A 13302-nucleotide genomic window follows, 5' to 3' on the forward strand; every position below is an offset into this window, starting at 1 on the left:
CAAATGCCAAGAGACAAGATCCGTGTCAGGTGGGTGCAGACATTCCCGCTTCATGCTCACATCTCGGAAGCCAGTATCTCTCGTACCAATGCCACAGACATAGCTTCCAGCCTGCTTATAAGAGACACTTAGGAAAGCCAAAGCTGTCTCCTCTACCAGCTATTTACACTTCAGTTACAATTCCTCCCAGTCCAAAGCAACTTACCAATTGGGTTTATTTTTACCATAAACAAGTTTGCTTAGCAACACAGTTGACATACTGTATGATCAAATTACCAGGTAAACTAAGCTGGAGTTAAACAAAGGTCAACTCTTGACAGAATGGGGAAAGGTTCTGTTAAGCCCTATTCACAACAGATTAAAGGAGAAACATCATTTAATCTTAAGGCAGAAATGCATTTGATAATAGTTCAACATTTATTCATGACAAATTAAATCCTGAGCAAACTACAAATAGAAGGGAACTTCCTTAAGCTGACAACAAAACCTGCAGCAGATCTCATACTTAATGGTGAAATTATTGAAAGCATTTTCTTTAGGATCAGCAATAAGACAAGAATGCCTGAAATCAATATTTCTATTAAATATTGTATTGGTGGGTCTAGTCAGTGTAGTAAGGCAAGAAAAATAAAATTTTATTGGATGGGAAGAAACACGACTATTATAATGTAAAGATGATAGGATTATTTAAATCAAAAACCCTTAGTAACTTGCACTAAGTGATTAGAATTAATAGTTTCACAAGTTTGTCCCTTAGATGTATACATAAGCCCTAGTCCAAGGACAAAATATTGAATATTATTTTATCCTTTATAAGTAAGCATCTTGAATTAAATACGTGAGGGTTATTATTCACACGCCAACGGCCTCTTTTTAGTATACGTGGATGTACAGAATTGGGTGACAGAGTAGCTCTAGGACATACATAGAAACTTGCTCTGAGGAATTCTAAAGTTACTATTCAAAATCCTAACTTTTACTTTATTTTTGCAATTTGCTTCCTCTTAAAAACAAGGTTTAAAAAGACTAAAATTTGATTAGATACAGATTTGCAACATTATCTTTTGCTTAAAGGATCTCCCTGTGGCATTCTGATACTAAGGTTAGGTTAGATTTGAACAGCCAGATGGAGCTTTTAAGTATAGAAATCTACTAAGAAAATTTACAAACTTAAAAGTAAGACTTTCTACAGCAGATTAATTTATGTCATAGCTAGAAATTAATATTAACAGTAACATAATGCAATTAAGAGCCTCCTGGATGAGGAGGAGAAAGACTTGGATTCTCCTTCCTGGTGTAGCGTTGGGAGAACTTTAGTTTCCTTATCTGTAAAACGAGAACGCTCAACCGGATCCTTTCTGATCCCCATAGGTCTTAAGTTGTTGCTAGATCCTTGAATAAAACCAAGCTGATCAGGATATAAAGTGGCACAGAAATAAAATTAGCCAGTGTCTCCATTCTGAACCCTTGATCCGTTCATGGCCTGACTTGTTATTTTTCTTGAGACCCTCTCCTGATTTTCTGTTATTACTTACCACCTCACTGTCCATCCTTTCCCTCTAACTCTTGCTCATCTCATTGGTTCATTTTTGTCTTTTGTCAATAATTAAAAGTCTTTAATAAACTATTCGTTTAGGAAAGAAGGGACTAGACATCTTAAATTCTGTTCTCGGACCAAGATGAACTACAGTGAGAAATTCAATATAGCAAAGCTTTTGTATATATCTTACCCGATACAAACAGGTTCAGGATCTCAAGTCAGTCATTATACAACAACCTTGGACAAATTTAAGTGTCAGCAGTTTTCTCACCCATAGAATGAGAATGTTGAAGTAGGGGGTCTAGATTTTCTTCAATTCAATTTGATGAAATGGGTTCTGGAGGGGCATGTCCGGAGGTCGGTCCTGGTAGGATCTTTACACAAATACGTAAGGGCTAAATTTTCATTGAGCAAAGTTATGCCATTTAACATCAACAATGTATTTAAGCTGAGGATATAGAGAATAAGAAAACCGTCCCCACCTAGTATTATAGCTTAAAAAAAACACACCTCTACATTTAAACAATTATTACTGAACATAGAGATTGTTCCTTAAGCTTCTATTATCAAAAAGTAAGATATCAAAAGATACTTTAACTTTAGAGCTGAGAGAAATGAGAGAATATTCAAGGCTTACCTGTGGAAACAGGTTCACTAAAATCATGTCCCAGACTATTATGAAGGCATATTGTGATGAAAATTCAGCTGATATAGAAATGTGACATCTTTATAGACTTTGTTCCTAGACCATTCAGGTATTTGAGGTCACCTCCCAGGTTGCCAGGGCTAATACGAAAAACAGTCTCACAGTGAGCCTTGCTGTGCTTCAGTCCCAGATTGTCCACTCTCCATGGGGAAGGCTGGTTTATTTTTAAATAAACATTTTATTTGCTTAAATAAAAAACAGAAAACATAGAGATTGTTGGCTATTTCCACTGAAATATAAAATGGGAGAAATTGCTTTTTAAAAATACTGAAATTTAAAATATTTTAAAATTACCTCACAGAATCAATTCAATTTCTGGATGAGCTATTGAGGCAGCTAATGTATTTTCTTCCTTGAAATTCTTTTCAAATAGTACCTGATAATTTTAGTATCTTTCAAAAAGAATAATTTTGCCTAAAATTGAAAGATAGATTCAATAGCCTTTCTAATGAAGAGAAATAGAAACACACAGAGAGACACATCTATAGATGGCTGATAGCAGGGTGGAGGAAATGGAGCTTACCTGTCATTTACCTTTACCTAATTGGCTGACAGTTCTTTTTTTTGAACATATATTTACCTCCTACATAATATACCTGCTGTTTTGCCTCTTGTATTACTGTGATTTAATTTACATCATAAATTATGTCTCTTAAAGATGGTTATTTTTAAAGCATGTAGCTAACACATAACACTTTTCCTCACTAATTTTGAGCTGCATATCTGAAATCCTTATTTCAAACGGGTTTGGGAGAGCAGGAGAAAAACAATGTGAAATTATGAAATGAGAAATGCTATAACTGGCAATTCTTAAGTATATTTTAAAGAAACAACATTCTTACAAAAGGGACAGTGATGCCAGAAAGTTAACAAAGTAACTTATAAATCAGAAATTTAGAACAGCCATTATCCTTGTTAGCCTTATTTTCTTAGTGTAATTCTGAATAATTAGACCCAACTGGCTTACTCCCCAGGGCCTATGACCTCGGCTTATTTGGCATTTTATAAATACATTTTCTGAGGAAAACAAAACTTTTCAATTTCAATGCAATTCCAATAAAATCCCAACAAGGCTTTTTGGTAGAAATTGATAGGATAGACAGCCTCCAAAATTTATGTGAAAAAGCGAAGAAACTAGAATAGGCAAAGTAATTTTGAAAACAAAAACAAAAACAAAATTCTTCACCTTGGCATTTACGGATTTCCATACTTCACCCACTGTGTTGTGTGAGTGATAGGCTACCAACTTGAATATTCAAGCACTATTTTCTTTTGGAGTGATAATGAATTATAAAATTCATTATTTTCTTATTGTCATAGCATTATGTATTTTTGTTGGGCTTATTCAAGCATGATTTCCATACATTAAATTTACCTATTTAGTGAATTTGTTTGATGAGTTGTGCTATCAATCTTCTCCTTCCACCAGACTTGGGTAACCAATGAAATGACTTAATTTCAGTTTCTATAGTTTTATCTTTTCTAGAAGGTCATGTAAATGGAATCATACAGTTTACAGCCTTTAGTGATGAGCTTCCTCACTTAGCGTAGGACTTTTAAGATTCACCTATGTTATTGTATATACCAGTAGTTTGTTCTGGTGTCAACTTGGTGAGGCTGTATTATATTTCCCAGAATTCTCTACCTTACCTGCTTCCAGTTAAGGTGGGCCACAAGACACATTTTGATGTGAAATTTGGAGGGTAGAAGTGAAGCAGCAGCCATTTTGCTTTTTATGCAGGCACTTCGGTAACTCATGCATGTAACTTAACCTGTAGGCTGAACTGGCTGGTGTAGGGCAGACAGCAGTCTGGTCTACAGTAGTTCCTCCTTTCCTTGGATCCTCCTTCAGCCTTTCTGATTTCTGGGCCAAGTGTGTGTTTAGCAATCTGGCAGAAGGAACTTTTTTAAATTAATTTTTTTAAAGGGCAACTTTTTCCACAGGTAACCCACATCATCAAAGTTGGAGACAGTGAGAAGTGACATGGGTCTCAGTCCACCGTCATGGTTTCCAGCTTGTTCTTGTTAATCCACTTTATATTCATCATCTCTTTCCAACTACCTACCTGCAGAACTCCCAGCTCCAGTATGAAGTGCAAAAACACCTTCATACTCTTAACTAGCTCCAGTTTTGTAACATCAAAGCTATGCAAACAAACATACAAGTGGGCCTGCACATATCCTAGTAGTTCTGCTTCTCTGACTGAACTGACACGATTCCTTCTTATTGTTGAGGAGAGGTGCACTAACTATACAGGTATACCATTTGTTTATCCATTCATAGTTGATGGACATTTGGTTGTTTTCAGTTTGGGATCATGAACAAAGTTGCTATAGATATTTACATACATGTCTTTGTGTGAATATATTACATGCAAAAATAAGAAACAGCTAAGAATTAAATGTGATTGCCACTGGAGGTAGGAAGGGGTCTGATGTTATTTTGCATTTTAGGCCTTTCTTACTATGATTTTTTAAAAAGACACGGAATTGTATACTGTAATAGAGTGAATTTCATGATGTGAATTATACCTCAATAAAAAGAAGTATACAAGTATATATGATAATGGACAGACAACTCGATTCATAATCTAATGTCAACTTTTTATTTACCTTTTTTCTTACAATATGCTATCATTAAAAATATACCTTATAAGTAATTCATGCATACAGTAGGCACTCTATAAATATTTTGATTTAATAATTAGGCATTTTTTAGAATGACTAAAAATCCTGATGTAAAATCCCAACTGGGAAGTGCATATCCCTGTAGACAAAATATATAACTTTACAATAAACATTTTTATAAGAATTTGTCCCAAAGAGGGAACACTTAAATTTGGAAATTAAAAAAATAAAAAGCAAGATGAAACACAATACTAACGTATTAAGACAATGATCCCTGGATTGGTGGTGCTTATAGACCAAGGGCTACCTGCACCCCATGGCCGTAAGACCATCTGACATTCAGTTAAGATAAATGTATACCTAATACTCTCTTAACTGTAAGTGCTGCAAGATATATAAGCAATAGCCTGTGAAAAAAATTTTTTAACTATGTCCCTTACATGAACACAGGAAGAAAAATTTAAATAGGTATTTTATTTTCTAATTCAAAAAAAACCAATGCTTTCCATCCTAAGCAGCAACAATGATCAACAAATAAGCATGAAGTTACTTTTGTACAGCTACATTAAATTCTGTGGAAAATACTTTGGGAGATAAGCTCAAGAAACTTAGCACAAATATAAAACAAATCCTTGCATGAAAGCTCTTCCAATGTTTACAAGAACAAAACCAGCTGTGACCATATATGATACATGATAAACAAGAATCTTCTAAATCCTTATTTTGGGTTAGCTTTATATCTATGTCACTTCAACTTGAAAAAGATTACAGCACTATTATGATTAAGAAAAATTAAAAGCCACGAAATGCCTAACCTCAGAGAGGTACCTATGCAAACCTATAAATATAATCAAATACTCTAAGCTATAAACTGAAAAGTCTACCATTTATACTTTTCAAAAACTAAGTAATCTATAAAAATTTAAATACATGGACTATATCAATACATGGAAATCTAGATATAAAACACTATTAAGTGAAAAAAGCAAAATTAAAAATATAAAATGATTAGAACCATGTAAAAGTAAACAGAATAATAAAAACGACTGAATTTAAATGTATAGATATTTATTAAATTTATAGTGAATTTAAATTTATATTCATTATTAGATTCAAATATTCATTAAGGTCTTTTCTTTGTTACTTAAGATTTTAACAAAAGAAAAAAGAAAAAATAGACTTATTTTAAAGAAAACGACTCCGAAACAGTAAGTACTGACTATATGTGAAGTCCTTAACAGATTTTAAAAACCATGACTTCTGTATTTCAAGTATATTCTATGGATGGAGATCAGCCCACATTTGCTATTCTTCTTTCTACAAAACCTTATTGTACAATTATAACTGCCCTTCTTGAACATAAAAAGAAGAAAAAATTTAAAGCACTGTCCAAATTAGAACACCAAGTATCATGCAAACAAAATCTATTTAATCTGTTAGCTTCTGCAAAAATCCACTTAGAAGGTTTTAAAAAACTAATTCTATATACATATTTTACACAACATATATTTATGCTATAAATATTTTAAAGAATGGCTTTGATGTAATTCTTTATTTCAATATAGTATCTTATTGATTTAATTGCAAGTAATGCAAATGCAGTCTTTCAGATTTATTATTGAAAATTATTCTCTACATGACTTAGAAAATGGTTAATTTCTTGGATAAAACATAGCATATTTAGAAGTCCGAAAGCCAAGTAAATCCCTTATTTCATTTCGGAATTTTGACAGATCTTGGCGCAGTTCATTTAGATTTTCCACAGTTGCCTGATCTGTACTTTGCATCTTCTGTCTCATGGACGTCAAGTAACGATGTACTAGGCAGCACATCACTTTTTGGTAGTTTTCATCTCTTTTCTGTTTCAAATTTCTCCATTCCTTCAAAACAAACCAATAGTATGATATTAACAATGAGCACACAAATATTTAAAGAGGTATATTTAAAAAATATTCACAAATTACAAACATTAATGCTACATTAAGCTATATTTTGCCACCATGTGTTACAAAATAATACTCAACACTTGTTTAAAACAAATATAGCCTTCACACTTGTTTTAGTCATTCACCTGTATGCTTACCTTGATTTATGAATAGTCTTAAGAATCCTCAGTTTATAAGAGGGATAAGCCAATTACAACCCACTGGCCAAAGGTGGCCCACTGCTGTTTTTTTTTATGTCCTGTGAACTAAGAATGGTTTTTACAGCTGAACTTTTTAAATTAATTTGATGATAGGAAACATTAATTTTGAACCCCAAGTAAACAAAATGTTATCTGTCCCATTGGAATTCCATTCTTTTCATTAATTGACTTGTATTAGGAAAAATTATTACTCAATTACTATTACACTGTTAATTTCATCAGTAAAAATTTTGTGGAAATTTGTGTTCTTTTTTGTTATTTTACTTGATTTGGTCTCAGCCTACAAAGTCTAAAGTATTTATTATTTGGTCCTTTATAGAAAACCTTTGCCAACCTCTGGTTTATAGCAACATGTATTGAAATTATTAATGTTATGAGTAACTTTCAAGAAGAACTAGAAAAATATGAACTGACTCTACTAGCTAATCTTTATCTATGCTGACAGAATAAATATTATGATTTCCAGTGTTTTTAAACTGAGATATTATGAAAATATTGCAGCTTTAATTTTCATTCTTACTGAATATTTATTGAATCCTTACTTTCTTAGATACTAGGACATGTACTAGAGATACAAAAGTTAAACAGTCGCAGGCAGTAAACAGCCTGTATATTTATTTATGCTTTAGGAAGTTTGTGAGATTAGGAACTATTAAACTTCCATGTTGCAATTCTAATTTTCTTTTTAATTGAAGTATCATTGGTATACAGCAATTCTTATTTCTTACCTTTAAACTGTTTTGCCGTTTAACCTTGCCTTTTGATGTATGAGAGCAAATCCATTTACTGATGCTACTAATTATATAGCAAATGGTCTTTGGTGAAGGAATGATGTTGAAAGGTGGGGGTAATGTACATTTATCATCAAAGTAGCTGAGCCACAACTTTGCTCGAGCAAACTTCCACTCTTTGTCTTCATGATTCTGTAAGAGGCAATTGGAAAAGCAACATAGGGTATGAATACACACATGGTGGGTGGTGGGGGCAGTAAGAGAATGAGAGGGAAAGACAGGGATTGTTTGTACCGTCCAAATGTTTGCACACCTTGGAGATTAAAATCTGGTTCAAGATTTGCAGTTAGTATACATTACTTACACTTAAAAATTGGTATTTAATTTTAAAATGATACTAATTCTTAATTTTTATAATTTCGGTTGCCTTATCTACTGCCTAGATTTGGTATGCTCAGAGGAGAATATAAAGTTTTTAAAAGAATGAACACTTACTGCTATCAACTGGAAGCTTTTATGAAGCATTGCCACCAGCAGCTTGGTAAGCACAATCACAACCACGACATTGTATGTTCCGACAATAACGGCTCCAACAAAGGACTGCAATTCTTCTCCATAACTAAATCTTGTGACAAAGATTGCCACATGTGCTAAGGAAAAAATATACCAGAACAAAGCAAAGCAAGTGCCAATGAACCTGTAAAGATAATTACATGTCTGTTTAAAAGGAAATTAATGAAACTAATTCACAAAAATGAATTCATTAGTATCAACATTAAACAAAGAAAACATTGCTAATCCAAGAATACTTTATAAGTAAGTTTTAATCTAATAGTACAGATGTGCCTGCCTTAAACAAAGATATATGCTCAATAGGACAATAAAATATTCCTGTTTAACCTCCCTTTCTGTCATTTTTTAACACAGCAGTCTCTATGATCTTATTAATAACTAGTTTTTGCCACTCCTCTGCTCAAAAACTTCAAATAGCTCTCCGTCTCCATAGCCCAAAGTCCTTACAAGGCCTGACAAGATCCTTCATGATCCCACTACCTTTCTGATCTCATCCCCTACAACTCTCCCCGGGATTCACTACATTCCGTCCACACTGGCCTCCTCACTTTCCCCTGATCACGCCAGCCATACTCCTGCCTCAGGGCCTTGGTCTTTGCCGCTCTTCCCAGCTGCCAGTTTCCTTCTTCCACATACATTCTTCATGGTTTGATCCCTCACCAGCTTTACATCTTTACTTGAATGTCACTTCTTGTGGGGCCTTCCCTAGCCTCCTATCTATACCTGCACCCTCTCACACACATATCCTCCCCAGACTAAGCTTTGTCTCTTTAGCTCTTATCACTGCATAATATACTACATATTTCCTTTTTCTCTTTATTGCCCGTAACACCTACTAGAAGTAGTTTTGTTCATTGATGCTTCCTTCACTTAGCGCTTAGAACAGTTCCTGGTATATAGACAGTGTTAGATGAATACTTATTATTCATTTAATCTTATTCCTTAAATAAGGTGAAAGTTCAGTAACTAATAGTTGGCATATAATAGGAATACAACAAACATGTAATTCCACACCCCTTCTCCATTTTTTTATTTAAGAAAGAAGGGAGAAATTTGTCAGCCTCACAACTGGTTGTTCAATTTTTTATGACACAGTAAATCAGAGAAAAAAGATTGTTCATGAAGCTCTAATGACTCTCAATTCTAATGACATAAGATGTGTTAAAAATGTGAGAGCGCATTTTTGTTGTAACAATGACTGACATCTAATAGTTAAGGGGCAGAGATGCTGGACATCGTGCTATATACAGGCTCGACAGAGAACCGTTCTGGCCCAAATGCTCACAGTGCACAGAATACCACGAGTTCCTCTGTCCGGGTGGACTGCAGGAGGGGAGACAATGTACTAACGTGGGCTTACTGATTATTTATGATTCTATATATAAAGATGACTATCAAATGATTCATTGACAAATAAGTATTTATTAAAAAGGAATTTCTTAAAGAAACTTTGAAGTTCTATTTTTGTAGGTACTAATGCATACATAACCCAACAGGGATATGTTTACCAAAATGTCTGCAGACACTCACGAATGGAAGGTATCATTGCTTTGCTGCTCACAGAAGATGCCGACACAATCCTTCTGTTCCTTTGGAGCATAGCCTTTATCATACAGTTGTGTCAGTCCAATTGTGAAAGAAAATAAAACAAGAAGGAACATCCCAAGAAATTTTCCAAAGTCTTGTAACATCTGTCCCATTGAAATCTGTGAAATACATTTCATAGGTATTCATTAAGTTAACAGGAAAACTGAAACGACCAGGCAATAAGAGGAAGACAAACACATGATATAACATGTATTATAACAGCTACCACTTCTGATTTTTTAAAGGATAGAACAGATAAATATTTCCATATAAATATGGTTCAATATGCAGAGGAAATTCTTGGGAGTTTACACAAGGAACTGTTAACAATGCTACCTATGGAAGTAGGACTAGGGGTTGAAGTCAGACTTCCTCTAGAGTTTTCCTCATTATATGCAGTTATTATTTTTCAGTTGGAAATACAGTGTTTAAAAATCCTTCTTTAAATTTAGTCAAATTCACATAATTAATTAAATTCAACTTCAAACAAAATTCCTAAGCCTGACAAAATAACATACGCCACTCATCAGTGATACCAGGTGGTAGCAGTAAGCAAGTGGCCCTTGTTACTGAGAGGCAGCCAGTTAAGCACAAGAGCTGTGCTGAACATTTCCAGGCACACCACAGGACAGTGACCTGGACTCTGCAACAGTGGAGAGTCCCACATGCCTGCCTTGCTTGTGTGCCCGGTCCATGTGGTACTTTTCAAAGTCTTACGCTTCCCTCACTTGGACCCCTGGCAAAATTCTGACAGAAGAAACAGAGACTTAGAATCAGAAAGCTCAAAATATGTAAGAAACAGAATACATTTCCCTCTTAATCAACAATAGTTCTCACCTTGAAAAAGAAATCATTTATTCAGACTGTGAGTGCTGAGAATAAGGCCATACCATGTTAATGCCTGACAAGGGGAAGCCTGCTATCAATAGGTTTCATACCAAGTGTTAAATTATAAAAGCTGCTGACAGAAGGAAGTAATCATAATGACAGTTTCTAGTCATTCTCCTTCCAAATCTCTCTCCAGAAAAAGCCATCATTATCTGTCTAAAAGTAATCAAGCCATTCATGCTTAAAACCCCCTTTACATGTGTGATAATATTCCAATTCCTGGCATACAGACCTTCTATTCCAGCCTAATCTATTTTTTTTCAGCCTCATCTCCCCAACTGCAAACCATGGTCCAAGTAGAAGAGATGCCCTGTCTTCTCTGAGCACTCCATGCTTTATGGCTCTGTGTCTCTGTACATTAACTCCTCCTTTGTTCTTTGCCAGGCAAGCTTCTCATACCTTCAAGGCCAAGATCAAATGTCACTCCAGACTTCTGCTCAGTCATGCTCCAAAGTATTTTGTACATAATCGCTAAAATAGTATTTTTCACTTTATACTAATATTTATGTTTATCTTTTCTAGCATTCTTTAAAGGCAAGACACAAGGTCAGTAAGCTCCAGGGCCTGGCACATCAATTAAATTTTGAATATGTAACTTTTATATGGCTTTTTATCAAACTCTTTACAATTTTCCCAGAGGAATCATGTACTTTTATTTACCCTAGAAATTGGGGAAGGCTAGTATTATCTCTATTTTCTCAAGTGTCAAAACTGTAGCTAGGAAGAGATTCAGTGAATTGCTCAGGGTAACAGAACTAATCAATGACAGAGTGAGAATTCAATTCTTGCTTCTAACTCCTTGCAAATGCTATTCGAAAACATCACTGGGTCATTTTGATCTTAGCTGTCCCATTAAAAATTTGGAGCTGGGTACAATTAAGGATTTAGTTCTTATGTAACAGTTCCACCACACAGCAGGGTTTGTTGCACTGATAAATGAATAAATATCCAAAAAAGATGTAATTATTATTTAATATTTTACACCACATCTTTTTGCTAACACTGTGTGAGCTGGGCCTTAAGTTTCCTGACAGGGATGGCCAAATGCTGCATTAGATTCACTCACCTACATGCTATTAAAAACTTGCCGGGTTTTACCCCAATCTATTTAATTGGTATCTCTGAAGGCAGGACTGCAGAATGTAGGTTTCATGTGCTACCCAGGTGATTCTGCAGCCTCATGAGTTTGGGAATCTCTAGACTATGTGACCTCTAACCTTTCCTCTACTTCTAACATTCTATGCTTCTAAAGAGAAAAATATCCATTCTCAGTATACTTCAAGATGCAAAACAATTGAAACCACTCTTTGCTCATTACAAATGACAACAATATGCCTTTAATGGCATACAGGTGATTAAATTAAATCTAGTAATTACCCGGAAAAGCCAAATAACTTATTAAGAATAAACTATGAGCTCGTGTGTCAGACATTGTATTCACTTTCCAAGTTTTCTTGTATTATTTTTCAGGTCTGTTATAGTTAACTCTGCTAATTATAAAGGGAATAGAGGAATGGACCTAATCATTTATATAAAGTCCAACATGTACCAACTACTCTGCTATGCATCTTATACATTTAATCCTTACAACAGGTATAGAACCCAGAACTCATGGAGATAAAGTGATAGTAAGTCACAGAGCAAGCCTTTGAACCAAGCTGTATGGTCCCATCTTGTCCTTTCTAATTACCCAATACCAGTGTTAAAGGTTGTTTAATTCACTTGAAATGTGGATAAAAGAGGAAAAAATGTATAAATGATTAAAGCCTACCCACAGAAGTATTGTAGAATAAAAGGTAATGAGGGAATCATATTATTCCGTAGCACAGAAAATGGGGAGGCAACTCAGCAGAGTGATTAAGACTTAACTCTGGAGTGAAACCATCTGTGTTGGAACCCAATTCTGCTACTTTCTTACCACCTGTGTGACCCTGTACAAGTTACTTAATGTCTCTATGCCTCATTTTTTTCCTTTGTAAAATGGAAATAAAAGAGTCTGCCTCTTGGAGGAAGACAAGTACCAAATGATCTTGCTCATTTGGGGAGTGTAACAACAAAGCAAAACCGAAGGAACAAAACAGCAGCAGACTCACAGACTCCAAGAAAGGAACAGCAGTTACCAAAGGGAAGTGGGTGGGGAGGGAGAAGAGGATTAAGGGGCACTATAATAAGCACACACAATATAGGTAGGTCTCGGGGAAGGCAGTATAGCACGGAGAAGAAGGTAGTGACTCTATGGCATCTTACTACGTTGATGCACAGTGACTGCAATGGGAAGGGGGGGACTTGATAATATGGGTGAATGTTGAAACCACAATGTTGTTCATGTGAAATCTTTATAAGATTGTATATCAATGATACCTTAATTTTAAAAAGAAAGAAAAAAAAAGAGTCTGCCTCTTAGAATGGTTGTGAGGGTTAAATGAGGTAATAAATGTAAATAAAGATCTTTGAACAGTATCCATAGTAAGCACTCAAAGGTTCACTGTTATTACTATTACCA

General features: G+C 34.7%; 1 protein-coding gene across 6 annotated transcripts in view; it reads right to left on the reverse strand.

The window, feature by feature from the left end:
• Positions 1-4829: 4829 nt before the first annotated feature.
• The window catches only part of TRPC1 (transient receptor potential cation channel subfamily C member 1), a 65021-nt gene continuing 56548 nt past the window's right edge, over positions 4830-13302 (reverse strand). For all 6 annotated transcript variants that reach the window (XM_036877266.2, XM_036877267.2, XM_057498264.1 and 3 more), the window contains 4 exons: positions 9855-10030; positions 8247-8448; positions 7749-7943; positions 4830-6754 (listed from right to left, as the gene is read on the reverse strand). In XM_036877266.2, the coding sequence (XP_036733161.2) occupies positions 6527-6754; positions 7749-7943; positions 8247-8448; positions 9855-10030 (801 nt within the window). In that variant the 3' untranslated portion in view covers positions 4830-6526. The remainder of the gene's footprint in view (positions 6755-7748; positions 7944-8246; positions 8449-9854; positions 10031-13302) is intronic.

The sequence above is a fragment of the Manis pentadactyla genome, chromosome 1 (genome assembly GCF_030020395.1).
Source record: "Manis pentadactyla isolate mManPen7 chromosome 1, mManPen7.hap1, whole genome shotgun sequence".
Classification (NCBI taxonomy): Eukaryota; Metazoa; Chordata; class Mammalia; order Pholidota; family Manidae; genus Manis; species Manis pentadactyla.